Below are 15,840 nucleotides of genomic sequence, written 5' to 3' on the forward strand. Positions count from 1 at the left end.
ATCCCCCACTGAAATCACTCAGCAATGATTTAAGACCAAAGATCTCAACTGATGTTAATTACATTGCTTAATTACAATTTTTTTTTAAAGTAGCCTGCCTCTCAAACAGGTTTGACTCTTCTTCAAACTTAGTCTATTTGCAGCATGCATCAAATCTGTTTCTTCCTCTACTCTTCTTCCTGCTCTCTCAAACTGCGATTTTCTAGCAGAAAGGAAACTCTGTTGGGGAGGAAGCGTTTCCCTCTGAAAAAATCTTCACTTTGACCTGCAAGTATCCATTTTAGTACCCCATTAAACAGCAGTACAAGAAGTAACCAAGATATCTTGTCTTCCTTTGCTATACACTTATTCTTCCAATGTATTTTGTTTACAATTAACTGCAAATTTACTCTTTAGTGCTTTTTAAATGCAAATAAACCTACTTCTCTTCCAACTTGTGCAACAGGATGGCAGATGCTTCTAACTCAAGCCTCCAGCTTTGGACAAGTAGGACTTGATAGAAAGGCATGTGCAGTGAAAGATCCTTTATTATAGATCTCACACTCTACCTTGATCTGAAAGTGCCCATATCTGCCAATTCATAATTCTTGCTGCAATGCTTTTGTTCTCAGGCTTTCTGAATTAACAACTTGATGTTCACAGATGATATAGTTATCAGTGAGGCAGATGAAGAGAAGCTAGTGAGAATGGTGCAGGTACTAAAAGCAGTACAGACTGATTATGAACATGGATAAAACAAAAACAATGGCATTTGGAGATAGGAAGATCAATGTAGAAGGGATTGAACTAGAGAATGTAAAGAAGTTCACATATCTGGGAAGAACATAAGGTATGATCTAGACTATAAATAGAAGAGTGAAAGCTAGTTTGAAGGCGATGGAAGGAAATAACAAGGGAGGCATTGGACACCAACAAGCGCTGAGCCTGTGGTGGTGGTGGATGATTGAGACATCAGAAATTTGGGGTGGTTTGGGTCTTTTTGGGCTATTTAATATGTATGCATGTGTGGGGTTTTTGTTTTTCTTTGTTTTTTAAAATCAAACCTAGAAAAGCCAATTAAATGTTTCCATCACATCTGATCACATTATGCCGCACTAAGCCTGCATTTCTCATCTAATACAGTACTTCTTACGTCCCATCTTAAAGCATTGTGCAATATTAAAAAGCTACCATGTTTCATCCCAGAGATGGCTGGCTTTTCAGGGACTTATAGCTGTGTTTTTAAAGCACTTTAGGGTTTTAAAAAAGGCATCAGGAATGTAAAAATGATTTGATCATGAAGTACTGAAAGCTCTACTTCACTGCACTGGTGACTAGCTAGAGGGAGATTATAAAGAAAAACACTTACCATGAAAATATCACTCTGGCATATACACACTATCTTGAGGTTACACTTCTGGGCCTTGATGCTTTCCGTCAAATGGATGATTTGTCCCCTCACAGGTTTGGAACAGAGGAAGACAGATTCCCTGAGACTCTCAACACTTCCTCCTCCTGTACAAGGCCTTTCCTACTGCCCTGGTCAGCTCCATTATAGTACATGCTCAGTGAGTCTTCCGCCTGCTTTAAGACTGCTGGGAAGTTAAGACAACCGCTGGGGTTGTGGAAGGGGGAGGACATAGCACTCCTCTGTGGTAGGATGTTTCTACTGGCAATGCAGAGCATAGGAAAGCAAAGACTAGAAGGGCAATGCAGGTCTGCAGTGCTGCTTACCTCCATAGCTGACAGTTAGGGGGCTAGGGGCATGGAAAACCTAGTTTCAGATGAGTAGAGCCCCAGTAAAATAAATCAAATGAGGGGTTGGGATTCAGAGCAGCTGGTAGCCTCTAGTGCAACAAGAGGAACAGTAGAGTCCTACTAAAATACATACCTGTTAATATCAAACAGAGCTACTCTAAACCCTGCCATGCACCAGTTCCTGGCAGCCAGCCACAGTATATTAAGGAGTTAGAGAAATGTTATAGCATGGGTGGTATTTATTCATACACAGAGAGATGGAGCATTGGCCTTTGGACTCAATGCACCTGAATTCAATTCCAAGCTCTGCCAGACTCAGGGACCTTGGGCAAGTCACCTCATCACTGAGCCCCAGTTCCCCATCTGTAAATGGGGGTATTCTTCCTGCCTTTGTTTTGGGTGGGATCTGCAGAAGCTCTGGAATTAGGAGCACAAGCCTCATGGAAAGTCAAGGGAATTTATGCCCTTGTGTCTTTTGTGCTTCTGAAAAACCACACCCACCACAGATTGTAAGCTGTTCAGGGCAGGGCTGGTCTCACTAAAAAGTAGGTGTACATCTAGCATGGGAGCACTCGATTTTGGTTGTAGACTCTAGGAACTTGTAACAAGTATAGTGCAGATATGTGGACAAGGCTTCAGAATAATTATGTGAAGGCAAAAGAGTTCAGAAATTTCTGAAGGAAACATACATTTGAGGGAGATCAAGAGAGGCCCTACTAAGTGCCTGAAGTCACAAATACATGAAAAGTCACTGACAAGTCCTTTCTGCACTTTTATTTTTACAGAACAATGTCTGAGAACACAGGATACATTCATACATAGAAAGTGTTTTTACAAAGAACACAGCAACCAACTCACATTTTTGTACACTGTATATAGGACATTTGCAAAACAAAAATCAGGACTCTGGGGCCCTCTCCATCCATCTAGTCCCATTCCTTAGACCTGCCCATTTTCAATTCACAATTAAAATACAGCAACATGTGTTGGGACAGAAAGTAATTCTTACTGGCCATGAAGTAAAAAACATTCAGCATGGAATGTTATGTAGTGTGTCCATCATTCCCCATATCACAGAGTCCAAGAAGGTGCACTTCTTAAAGAGCTTGTTCGCAGAGAGGCTTTAATAACACTTTAAAAAAAAAAAACAGACTATGGTGAGAAAAGCACCTCCCAAGATGTGCTCACTTGTTCCCACTCTCTTGCAGTTCAAGCCTGTTTCCTTTAGCAAAATATCAAGTTTTTGCCACTCAACCCTACACAGTTTGTACATGGGGTGACATTTGAGAATGCTACAGAGAACGCAGCTTCATTTTCAGAATTGAGTGGAACTCTCAATGAATCTCAGAAGGATTACAAATCCTAAAATCCTGTTTCCAGTCTTTTCTGAATATACCAGCTCTCCCTCCCGCAACGGAGGTTTATATTTAAAAAACCACCTGATGAGTGAACATTACAGAAAGTTTTGAGTCAAATAGTCTCTCTGCTCCCAGAAGTCTCAGGCCAGCAGCACAGCCTATGGCCTACCCTCAGAGGGAAAACATAAAACAATGTTCACCTTTAATGCTAGAAGCATAGCTCAGAAGTGTTACTAGTGCAGCATGCATTCAAATGTGTTGATTTTTAAAAAGAGGAAGGAATGTTTGGGTTCCATCCTTTGGGACCTTAAAAGAGAGCCCCCGGTGAAAGACCAGAAGGACCAGATGCAGCAAACGTCTCCGTGTAGGAACTATGTCTTCTTACACCTGGTGCAGCCCCTGGCGTGACAGGGCCCTAATCTCAATGGGGGCCTACTGGGGCTACCATAATAAGAGCATAATACAATCAAGAGGCTGTTTCCTTTGTACTGCTCCCTATTCAGCTCATGTATATTGCACGACACAAGCAGCAGCCAGATTCTGAACCAGAGTGTTTTCAAGGGGGAGCATTCTGATTGTCTGCTGTGTATTTTAAGCCAATTAGGACAGCAATCACCACAGTAATAAAAACCAATGGCTTCCTCAAGGTTAAGTTAGCCATCATCCAACTCAACTCGTTTGCCAGTGTAAGCACTGAGCAGCTACAAGAGAACTGTCTTAACAAATGAGAGCGGCAAATATTTGACTAAGGAACTACTCTTTTCAGAGCTTCCGTTAGGAAAAGGGTGAATGGCTAGAAATACTGGTTAATTGGAACAATAAATATTGCATTTAAGTATTAGGGGATAACTGCAGAGACACACCTCTCCCCACAGAGCAAGAGTCCAACTTGCCATTTCCCTGACCCAGAGATCTGTCTGGATACAATCACACCCTGGCGTCAGAGGTACAACTGGGCTTCTGCAATACGGAACCAGGTAAAGGCAGACCTTTTGCAAAGTTGCATGGCATGGTAGAAGGACATACAACCCACTGAGCTGGCCCCCTAAGACAAAGAGGCCGACCCCTCTGGAACTGTTGTATGGGTGGATGCTGACATACAATGAATCCCAAGTCAGGTTAAGCTACCGGTAGCATAGACAGCACTAGCGGAAGCTTCAGGCCTATGCCGCTCTGCCATGCAATTATCAACATTTTCCCCTCCATTTTTCCCCAATGAGCTTCATGATCATCGTAGAAAGCAGGAGGAGGCAGCATGGAAATAGTATCAAGATGCTCAGGGTCAGAGATGCATTCCATTAGGAGCTACACGTCACTCCAGCTATTCCTTCCCAACTCCTCTCTACTCTGCAAACCACACTGTTGGACGATGCTGCACTCAGCACGAGGTACAAAGGGCAAGACATCACCAGCAGCCCCTCAGTCCCATTATACCAGATCTAGAAAGTCTCAGCTGACTGTTCAGCATCAGGCAGATGCTCGTAGTCATGACTGTGCCTGGTCCAAAGAGCAACAGGTTGCACAGTTCTCCCCTGGAATGTTCACACCTGGGTTCCGCAGGATACCCACCGAGTTGCCTTCTCAGTCAGCTGGATAGTTCTGTATGTTTCCAAATAAACATCCATCTTCCTCACCTTTGGTATTAAAAAAAAAAGACCATGGGATCCTCACAGTGTCTTATAGGGGACAGAGTCCTGGCTTCCACAGCTCCTTCATCACACGGCAGTAGCGTACAGGAACCCTTGGGAAGTGAATGTCAGGGCATGGCATGAAAGGCTGTCTATATGCTCAGTGTTTGCACAGCCTGGACAAGTCCTGTACCTCTCACCAGAGGCAGTCCTCCTTCACCACTTTGCATCTTGCGAGGGCTACATGGGTTCCCAGAAACATTTCCATCTTCAGTTCTTGAGAATAGAAAAGCACTTTAAAAAACACAAGAGGTCTCTCTCATCCAAACGGGTAGAATATTTTTGTTCTTGTGTTTGTTTTTTTAAAAACACAGCAGTCAGTAAAAATACTTTGTACGGCCATCAACATCCACTCATGGTACAAAGGAGTTAAAAAATACATAGATATTACTTATATACAGTTACATCTGCAAGGCAATCCCTCCTCCATGGCTGGGCCTTTCTACCTCCAGATGCTCTGCCTTGTTGATACGACTGCAAGACATATAAAAATAAACTAAGTGACCCCATCTTGGTGGGACAGAGCTTAAATCAAAAAGAGGTACGCTACAACCATGCATTTGCAATATAAAAATATATTCTTCAATCTCATGGGGATGTAGATGAACCTACAGACCCCAGGATGATTTCCTCTAGTAAAAGGAGCAGCTACAACATTTCAGGTCTGGTGTTTATACTCTTAAAATGCTACAAGAAGGAATGCAGACAGCTTTTTGCTGACTGCTGGAGACAGGCCTACATAGAGAATGCTCGTGTTATGTAGCAGGTAGAAGTACCCAAGAGCATGTATGCTGCCATGTGTTCTTGTGTTAACCCAATGTTACTGTTAACTCTTGGGATATTAAAAAGGCAAATGGGTAGCAGAGAGGGGAAAGGGGCAAAGGAAAGATCAACACAATTCACTTGCTTTCACTGAAGAGAGCAGCCACTAAGAAGAGGGGTGTAGATTAAATTAGCATGATTAATAGATGGTTCCTGGGCTGGTTCTGCGGGAGAGGCAGAGATGCCAAAGCTTGGCATAGAAGAGCCCTGTAACAAAGATCTATGCACAGTCATTCCCTCCAAGCCCCGTGGCCACTGGCTGGGTGGACAGACAGGGCCCCAGATCTGGCTTTCACTGTGCTGCTCTTTGATGGTGCACCACGGTTTCCTGAGCATGCCAGGCAGGGTAAGGCGCCAGGGTCCAAAGGGGCTGTTGGGGAGAGCAAGCTGATCTCCCTCCTCCTCAGACACACATTTGTGCCTCTCCTGTGCTGCTAAAATGCCCCCAGTAACGAGCTGGGCAGGGTCTCACCTCCACCCCACCAGCACCAACCAGCTGGCGCAAGGAAGCAGCAGCAGCAGGCAGAGAATGTTCTGGCAACAGACACATCCCTGAAGGGCTGGAACCAAAGCCCACTGAAGTCAACGGAAAGCCTCCCGCTGACTGAGCCTGGGTCCTTGGTCCCATTCCCTTCCCGCCGGGCCAACCAAAGCTGAGGCGGGGGTAGCTCTTTCCCTTTGTTTCACTTGATGTAGGATGCCGCGGTCTCAGTCACTGTCGCCCTGTATAGAAATCGCTGCAGGACTCCTCTCCCTCCAGTTTAAGAGCCCATCTGCCCCTCCCCACTTAACTCCCTACCCAACACTTGACTGACAGTTTTCAAAGCTTGCAGTGAGAGGCGGAACTGAAGTGTTACAATGGCACAGAGGCTCTGCAGCAAACTATGGTCTGCGCTGCCTCTGCCCCCCAGGCAGGATGACAGATTCTCTCTGAACTGGATGGGGGGCAGTGGGCCAGTGTGTGGCTGCACTGCAGCCAGGTCTGCCACAGCTAAACCAATAGCAGAATGTGTGGCTGTGTCCAGGCGCGGGTCAAGGGACTCAAAGGAGCAGGGCACAGGCAGAAAGGCTTATTCCCTTCCTCTTATGAGTCAAAGCACTGGCCCGGGGCAAAGCGAGAGCTGACAACCCCAGCAGCCTCCCACTGCAAGGGGTTGGTATTTCTCACAAACACAAGAGCTCTGAGTGCCACGAGCAATTATGATCTCACACGACAATTCCCATCTTGCTCACGGCTTTTTTAGCCTTCAGTCTACCTCGCCTTCCCTCTGTTCCCAGGTGCTGGAGGACAGGGGGCATATGCGCTGGTGCAGCCAAGATGCAGGCAGGCGCACAGCCCCTTGGCTAAGAGCAAGTGTCGCAGCTGAGTTTGAAGGGTGGTGTCTCTGACATGCCTAAGGACGTGGGGCTCTTTGGCTCTGGCTACCAAGGTTTGTTCAGGCAGCAAAGTTTCACCTGTCAGGATCTGGCCTTCAGCTAAGCTGGAGGAAGCTGTGGGCACAGGGGAAATTGCCTGTGCACCCTGCCAGCTGAGCCAGCACAGCAAATCACTTGATTAGCTGCAGAGACTCAAAACCCCAAGAGACTCTCCATGTGGGAGCTGTAACTGCTCTGTGCTGGCATCTCCCACAGCGCCATCTGCTAACATTAGATGTCTCCCGCAATGAGCAGCAAAGGGGCAGGGTACTGGAGAGAGTGTTTGGCAGAGCGGTGGATCACAGGAGCCAGGGTGCAGGCACATGCATGGCTGTGTGTGCAGAGTGATGCCTGCCCCTGGTGGGTTCAGAAGCTCCTTGTACTCTGCACACAACATCCCAACCCCATGAGATCTTAACAGGCTTGAACTAGGAGAGATGACCCATTAGGTGAACAACAAAGACACCGGCTTTGGGGGCCACGTCAGCTGCGGTGCTTCCCCTGGCAGCGAGCTTCCCCCTAGTGGTGGGGCACAGAAAGGGGCACTGCCAGGCATAAGCCTGACTGGCACGTTGGCCCCTGTTCATACTGCCTCACGCCGCAGAACACTTTCAATGCATTATTGCACTACACAGCCGAGCCTATGGCCCATCATTTCAAGTAATGCGGCTGCCAGAGCCTGGCCCAGCCCAGCCCAGCCCAGCCCAGCCCTCAGGCTCTGGTTGCCACTTGCTGTGATTTAAAGGCCCTGAAGCACAAGGAGTTAGGGGAGGCGCTGCAGGAGAACTTCGCCATTGCTGTTTCTGGGCAGCTACTCACTGCAATCAAATACCAGAGAGGAGGAGAAAGCAGGAGGAAAACTCAGAGGTCTGTGCGGTGTGTCAGCCTCCTCCGCACCGGCGATGGCTGCTACCGTCGCACGGAGACTAGGCCGTCTGCTCGGCAAGGCTGGGCATTAGGAGCACAAGAGGCTTAGGTCAGTTCAGACATACACACCCTCAGGGTTCAGGCTGGACACCAGTGGGTTCTGCAGGTTCCGGGGATGGCCGAGGAACTGCTTGGCGCTTGGTCGAGGAGGAGAGTCTGCGCTGGGATGGAGAAGGCCTGGGGAGGAGAAACACAGGCACAGGTCAGGCTCAGGCTGGCCTTGGAATGGGTCATTTCAGATCTCCCTGCCCAGCAGGGATACTCCGGCCAAAGGCCTGCAAGGGCTGCGCTCGGTAAAGGGAACTGGAAGGGCCTTTGCCTCTGCTGGACGCTGTGGAGAAAGAGACTGGAGTTTGGGTAGACCTAAGTCACATCTCTGCCTCCCAGGGCGGAGAGCAGCCTTTACAGGCTAGGCTACAGTAGCCTCTGTAGGGCCCAGCAACCAGAGGAAGCAGCCAAACCTTTATTTTGTATCCTCTCTCCCTGGTGATCAACTCAGCTCTCTGTGAATATCCCTGTCTCACACACGTCCCTGTGGCCTTCCATGCCCCAGGGGTTCGTTATGGCTCTGTGCAGCTGCCCAGGAAAGCGCCCTTCACGCTGCAGTCAAGGCAGGCTTTCCAGTTTAGCTCTGGACCACTAGTCACACAAATCTCCGCTCCAGCCTGCACAGTGACAGTGGTGAGCGAGCACATCCTCCGCTAAGATTTGGCAACTTACAGTGGAAATTGCACAAACCTACCATGTGCGTCTGACTTTCGGTGGCCTGATGAGTGACTTTTATACCAGCTCTTCCTGCACTGAACAGCAGCTAGTCCCCATGGGGCTACATTTCTCACTCTGTTACAAAGCACGTGTGATACTCTGAAAAGCAGCTAGCATCACCGCTTCCTTCCCCATCAGCAAACGGGCTTCTCACATCCCACTCTGACCTCTGCATGCAGACTGGGAATCAAGAGCACGTCTGATTTTAAATGCCTTCTCAAGGGGCTGAACTGCTTTTAGGGACTGAGCTCGGCCACACCTAAGCCCAGATTGCTGATAGAGAGGAATCCCCTCCCCACTTCAGACATTGCGTGGGGTTGCATGAGGCACTCCTCTTTGCCTTACAATCCCAGCTTCCTGCTCAACCAGCGTGCACCATCCCCAGAACACAGGCGAGTTCTGTCTCTGGGCAGTAGGACACACCAGTCTGGTCTTGGGAATGGCCACATGTTGAAAAGCCATGGGGCCAGTCTCTCAAATAATGTCAACAGCGACACCAGCCACTCTCAACGGAGCGGTAAGGGCTGACAGCAGGAGAGGATCTGACCCTCGGCATGCACACAGCCACAATGGAACGGAAGCAGATTCCAATGAACTATTACTGGTCTGCAGTCCTTTCCCCCCCCGCCAGCTACCACAGTATTCAGCCACCTGCTTCTCCACGCGGCTCCCTCCACTTCGCGATATCCCACAGGAAAGTCACTCAGCCAGTTCAGACAGGCGAGCACCTGACCCAGAGCAGAGCCACTGGAACAGTCTGAGGCCAGGGCTGCTCTTCACTTCAGCTCCTCTTTGCCTCCTGGCTGGGCAGAAACAGCCTGTGGAGCACCCCACTGTGGAAAGAGCTCAAGCAGAGGACGTGTATGTACCCCCTGCCTTACCATGGCTGGCCACTTCTGCCGAAAGCGGGAGAGAAGAGCCAAGACAAGCACCACAGGGACAGAATACTCCACCCCCCAGACCCTCAGGGAGGTCTCCTTGAATTTCTCCTGCCAGAAGCCAGGGACTGAGTCTCTCTCTCTCTCACCCCCACCCCCTGTATATTGATGGGTGCAGCCGCACGTCTATCACCCTCATTTGCTGACAACTCCACCAAGGCACTTCTGACAACATTCTCAATGCCCAACTATAGCCAGCTCCTTAATGCCACTCCTCATCCCTGAAGTAGAAGCAACCTGTCTCTTGGGACCAGACTAACCCCAGCTCCCAGGAAAGCCCATTTCTGTTCTAATGCACCAAGGTTTGAAAGCTTTGCTCTAGTCAACTGAACCACAATTGCTCCCCTCTACAGCATCAGTAGGAAGCAACCCCCCAAACCCAGCATCTAACGCTGCTCAAGGTAGCAGCACCCATCTGTCAGATCAGACCAGACCAGCTCCCCGGTCCCCTTTGTCATGCCTTATTTTCCAAAGGAAGATGAAAACCCCCACAATGCGTTAAGCCATGGTGAGGACAATCTGTTCCCAACCCATATGGCTGATGTGCTGAGAGTGTAGCAGGAGCCCTGGGGAAACCTAATCTCAGTGCCTGTAACCATGGAATTATTTTGGTCATATCCACCCAGCGTCAATGTTTTAATTATGTCCAAGTGGTGGAGCAACCAGACAGGAGGCAGTGGCAGGTAGCAGAAGGAGACAGATACAGATCCCTTGACAAGGAAATCTCAGGGACAGGACAACAGTTAGAATGGAGTTTGGAGGTTTTACAAGCAGCATTTCAGCCCCACATAGTGGCAGGTTCTTAGAGCAAGCACCCCTCTCATTAGATAAATGAAATCTCCAGCTGCATTCTGACCTCCGTTTCTCTGGCAGGCTGGCAGTTCGTAGTTAGTTTGATCCAGCTGGGGTTCATCCTCGGGTCTGGACTGCAAAACAGTCACTGTGGCTCCCGTCTGCTGAATAAACTGCTGCAAATTACATTGCCTCAGCTCCTTATTTAACTCCTCCAGCTCTTGATTCTGGGCCTGCAAAATACAGGGTGAACAGGATAAGCTCCAGAGCTGTGCCTCATCTGTCCAGCAGAAAGGGTATCCATACAATGGGACGGCTAGAGCTGAAGCTGTCAGCAAGGGTCCTGATCCCCCTTCCCCTCGCTCACCCTTCAACTTGCTACCTCCTCCAGGTCCCTAAATCAAGAGCTAGCAGGGCCAAAGCAACCACTCCTGCTAATACTGAACAAATGCCTGCCTGTGCTGCCTGGTCACCACGCCTGCGTACTGCAGACAGCCTCTTTTAAACTACACTAGCACAGTGCTTCAAAAGCCAACAACTGAACCTGCCCTCAGACCTGGCTACACCATAATCTGTCCTCTTGTGCTCTCACACCCAGCTACACCCCAGACAACACATCCTCAGACCTGGCTACACCCCAGACAACCTGCCAACCTGTGCCTTCAGACCTGGCTGCACCCAGGGAACCACCTTCAGATCTGGCTATGACATAACCTGTCCCCTTGTGCCTTCAGACCAGTCTATGCCCCAGAGAACTCACCCTCAGACCCAGCTATGGCCCAAAGAACCTGCCTGAACTGAGATGATTAAGCCCCTTGTAAGACAGTTCCCGGAAGGCTGCACTACTGACTTTTTCTGCTGTTCATTTTTAAATGCAAACGAACACTCACACAGGGCCCCAGAGCCAGAAAAAAAAGCGAGTGCTTCATGGACTGATGCCACCACCTGCCACTTCTCTCACGTGAGCTCTTACCCAGCAGTGAGAAGAGAGAGACTGAGAGTCTCCAAAGCCACCTGATCAAACTCACTGAAGGGGTTTTCTGCTACTTCCCCCTCCTAAAAGGGCAATTAATGACAGCAATGTAACTCTTTCTCCTCTTGCTGCAATAAACGCACACACGTAAGCACCACACCCTACTGGCCGTCCTTCTCACGCATGGGGTGGAATCAGAGAAAGACACAGCGTGCTTCCCAGCCAGCCAAGCTCAGGCAGGCAGCTTATTGCTCCGGGTTTTCTAGCAGGGCTCTGAGGGAGAAGTCTGCCTGTGAAGAGACACAAGCACAGGCTTTCAATCCATAGGATGCCATGTGTTTGGAGCTCTGACTACACCCACATCCTCTTCCTCCTCCCCCTCCCAACTCATCTTTGCCAATCTAAGGGCGTATACAAGGCAGGGAGCCAGGAGAGACCGCAAGTTTGGCTGCACCATAATATCCATATCACACCTCACTCAGTATTATGCCAGAGATGCTCACGGAGCAGAGCTGCACCGAGAGAGAGGATTTCTACCTCAGGCAAGAGGAACCGCAGGAAACCAAGCTGAGTCCTGCCTACCATGCTATGCCCTGCCTGGGGCACAGTCTAGAGCAGAAGTGCACAGGGTGTGGGGAGCGGCACGGTCGGCTGCTGGGTCTCAGGCTCATCCGTCTCAGTAAAAGTGTTCAAACATGTTCTGTTTGTAGGTCTGTGTATTCACACTTACACGCCAATTAATAAAGTTTTACAGCCTTATTTTTACACATGCCAAAGGGGTTTTTCATATGAATCTAACTGAAATGTCCATTGGTTTGCATTACATTAGAGAGGTGGGGGAGGCCCTGCTAATTGCAGAGATGAAAAGTAGGGCACCACATAAAAAGCAGGGTCATCCCTGGCCAGAGCAATTTCACAACCTGGCCTGGGAGCAGTGGTAGGGGGAAGGGGAAGGGGAAGCTGGGAGGACCATTCCCACTCCCCAAGCCACGCCCTCCCCACTGCACCGGCCTCGAGCAGAGGGAGGGGGAAGGGAAGGAGGGGTGCTGTCACTGAAGTTTAAGCAGGCACTGGAAAGGAATACAGCCCCTCTTGGGACGGAGCTGGCACATTCGAGCCTACTGCCTAGGATTAGTGCTACCCTGTGTCCCAGCCCCACGGCTGGTGAACAGACTGACAGCTTGCAGCAGGCACGCTGCTTTCATGCAGCCTGGGGGAGAACAAAGCCCCCAGGAAGTGATGGATGGTTTCCTCTGAGACGAAGCAGCTTGGGGGAGGAAGGAGGTGAGTCTAACAGGATCCACTGACTGGTTTTGTCAGCTGCTGCTGCCGGGCCCAAGTCAGAGAAACATCAGACTGCAAGTGCTTTATTCACAGCACTTTTATCCACAGCGACAATGTGGCTCAAAATCAGTATTTAAACAGTGAGAATCCAGAGACGACACCGCATAGTAGGATGTGGACCGAGGCTACGTCTGCACGAGAACGGTACGGGTTAAGGAAGGGGCTCCTAAGTGTGAACATGGTGAACAGGGAGTTTGCAAAGCCCTGTCATTTGTGCAATACCCACAAGAGGGCACCAGCATCTATGAAACACACCAGGAGGAAAACTAAAGCCATGAGCTTAGCACATCTCGAAGCATGAACAGAAAACTGGGTTTGCAGCTACCAGCTCAGAGCTGCCCACAAACAAGCAAGATGCTCCAATGGCTCCAGGTGTAACTTCCCTAGCCAAGGGCAAGGAACGCTGCTCCGTCTCTGGGGAGTCAGTGGAAGGAGAAATGTGTATGTTAATCATGCAGGGATTAGGTCAGGGTAGGCGATAGTATTTGATGAGAGGGGCACGCTAAGAATTTGGTAGGGGGCCAAGGGCTGCAGTCGTCCATGGAGGAGGCACAGGGTCTGGGATGGAGGTTGCGGGAGCAGACTGCCGTGTCAGGGAGGATGTTGGGTTGAAGGAGGGAGGTTGTGAGCTGGGGCAGGGGTGCAGGGTCTGTGAGAAGCTATGGGCCCAGAAGCAGTGATGCAGAGAGTTTGGGTTGTGACCTGGGGCCGGGGTGCAGAAGGTTCGGTGCAGGAGGGGGTGACGTGCCAAGTGCAGGCTGTGGCTGAGAGGGGTTTACCCTTAGGCGGCTCCCAGCCAGCAGCCCAGTGAGAGGGCAAGCTCCCTGCCAGCTGCACCCCACCACGCAGCTTAGAGCAGCTGGCTGCAGGAGCCCCACGCTGCGTGTGTGCGCATGTGTCTCCACGCACAGCGTGCACTGCAAGCATGGCCGAGGCAGCTCCTATTGGCCACTAACTGGCTAATGGGATCTGTGAGATGGTACTGGGAGTGGAAAGCACACAAAGGCCCCATGGGCTTGAAACACCAAGAGAACACATGGCCCCACAGCTGGCCGCTTTGAGTGGCATGCAGGGGCGTTAATGGTTAACGGGTAAACGCATGAGGCTTACCGACCACGGTTAACCAGTAGGGGCTGCAGCAGCCCCTGCCCAGTGCAGGTTAACCAATTAAATGGGATTTTACATCCCTAGTGGCAAGCTGGAGCCTGCCCGGTGGTGGGCTGAACTTTGCCGGTGGGCTGTATTGTGCCTGCTCCTGGCTTAGGTGAACACAAGAAACTGGGAGGTGGTGGTGGAGGACAGGCATCATGCTCCTCGGGGTCTCAGAACAGAAGATGGCTTTTACACCCCATCTCCCTGGGGTTTTCCAAAGACAACACCTGCCCTTCCACCTATCTGCTCAAAGCACAGACTCTGCCCAGCCCAGTGCCCTTCTGCCACCAGCAAGCCAGGGGGCAGCTGATGCAGTCCAAGCCACGCGTACAATCCGCTCCCCTGCAGGTCTCCTAGCCCAGCATCAGATGACAGGCCCTTCTCCCTCCTCAGCTGTCCCACAGAGGAGCTGCTGGCCTGCTCCTGCACCAGGCAGGAGATTGGCAGGGAACTACCTTTCAGATGAGAAATACGAACAGGCTGCCATCCAGATACCCCCACTGGCAGGAGCTGGTCCAGACAACAGAAGTCTGGACTGAGAGGCAAGAGGGCTGGGCCCTGCCTCAGTACCTTGTAAGGCACTTCCACTCTCTCTGCCACCCTGCGTCTTCTCCATTGAGATTGTTGCTTTTGCAGGGGCATTGTCTCTCTGTGCCCAGAGCTTAGTCCACTGGAGTCCCCACTCTGAGCTGGGCCACTGGGGCAGGTCTATGCTGTGGTAAACCTCTCCTGGCTGGCTGGGATTCCCACAGCTGGCTGACTTGGGCTTCCAGGGCTATACATCTGCAGAGTAATACCTGGGCTCACATGCATCCACACAGCAGTTTTATAGCCCTGCAGCCTGAGCCCAGCCAGCCGACCAGGGCCAAGTACACAGGTTTTACTGCACTGTAGACATAGCCAAAGTGGTACTGTCCTGCCACAAACACCAGCTTCCATCCTATGGGCAAATACGTGGCATACGGCTAGGCGGGAGCTTGGGGAGTTACAGATGTAGACTCCCCTGGTTAGTATGCACAGCTCCTTGTCAATCCCAGCCCCAGCACCTTACGCAGCAAACAAACACAGCTCAAGAGCAGCACCAGGGCCACATCAGAGGAGACATCCCGGGGAGGTTAGATTCCAGCCGCACGTTCTGCCTGGGCTTATTCCTTCATAAAGCCAGAAGCGTGGAAGCCTTTACACCACCACGTAGCTATGAGAGGAAGCCAGGTGCACTGCTCATAGTAAAGCAGCTCATGTATCTTATGCGGAAACTGCTGCATGCACAAATAGCCTCCTACCTGTGCAGCTTCCCACAAGCAACACACAAAACAGCACAAGAGCCAGGCTACATAGGCCATCTCCCCTTGTCAGCTATGTAAATACTGACATTTGCCAGATCTGGGGTAGGTCTGCACTACAGTGCCATGCTGCAGAGGCGTCCCACATCGGGGAAGTGGGTTTTCTGTTGCCGGAGGTCACTCACACTCAGAGAGGTGCTGGCAAGGTCAGTGGACAAGCCCAGCCATCAGCCTAGCTGCACCCACTGCAGGGATGAGTTCGACCTCAATGTCACACCCTGTTGCAACCGTCTTTACAGGCTGGAGCAACACAGCAAGATCAAGCAATTCTGTGGCCTTTATGCAAGGCGGCTCCCTAGGGTTGGGAGCAACTGTTCATAAACATGACACCCAGGAGCACACATCAACAAAGAGACACAAACTCTTGTCTCTGGATTTGTATAGATGCCAGTGGGGAAGGAATTCTTTGGCCTCTGTTTTCCCATAGTCCGGGTGTTACACAAGGAGCTAATTAACCTGAAGCTCTAGCATACTGTACCAACTGCTGCCAGGAAGCGACTTTGGTGTACTGAGTTCTCCTCCCTACTTGCGAGCCTCACTTGAGAGGTTGGGGACAAGGAAGTCAGACTGGAGAGAGAAGAAAGA

General features: G+C 50.4%; 1 protein-coding gene across 11 annotated transcripts in view; it reads right to left on the reverse strand.

Moving 5' to 3' along the window:
* The window catches only part of RASSF7 (Ras association domain family member 7), a 141,085-nt gene that overhangs the window by 7,416 nt on the left and 117,829 nt on the right, over positions 1-15,840 (reverse strand). For 6 of the 11 annotated variants that reach the window (XM_074997889.1, XM_074997888.1, XM_074997890.1 and 3 more), the window contains 2 exons: positions 10,508-10,676; positions 8,018-8,125 (listed from right to left, as the gene is read on the reverse strand). In XM_074997889.1, coding sequence (XP_074853990.1) covers positions 8,018-8,125; positions 10,508-10,676 — 277 coding nt within the window. Of the gene's footprint in view, positions 1-2,502; positions 2,870-4,015; positions 5,258-8,017; positions 8,126-10,507; positions 10,677-15,840 lie in introns of those variants that run through there. The other 5 variants (XM_074997895.1, XM_074997896.1, XM_074997898.1 and 2 more) reach the window with 5 other exon arrangements.

Source organism: Carettochelys insculpta, chromosome 6 (assembly GCF_033958435.1).
Source record: "Carettochelys insculpta isolate YL-2023 chromosome 6, ASM3395843v1, whole genome shotgun sequence".
NCBI lineage: Eukaryota > Metazoa > Chordata > Testudines > Carettochelyidae > Carettochelys > Carettochelys insculpta.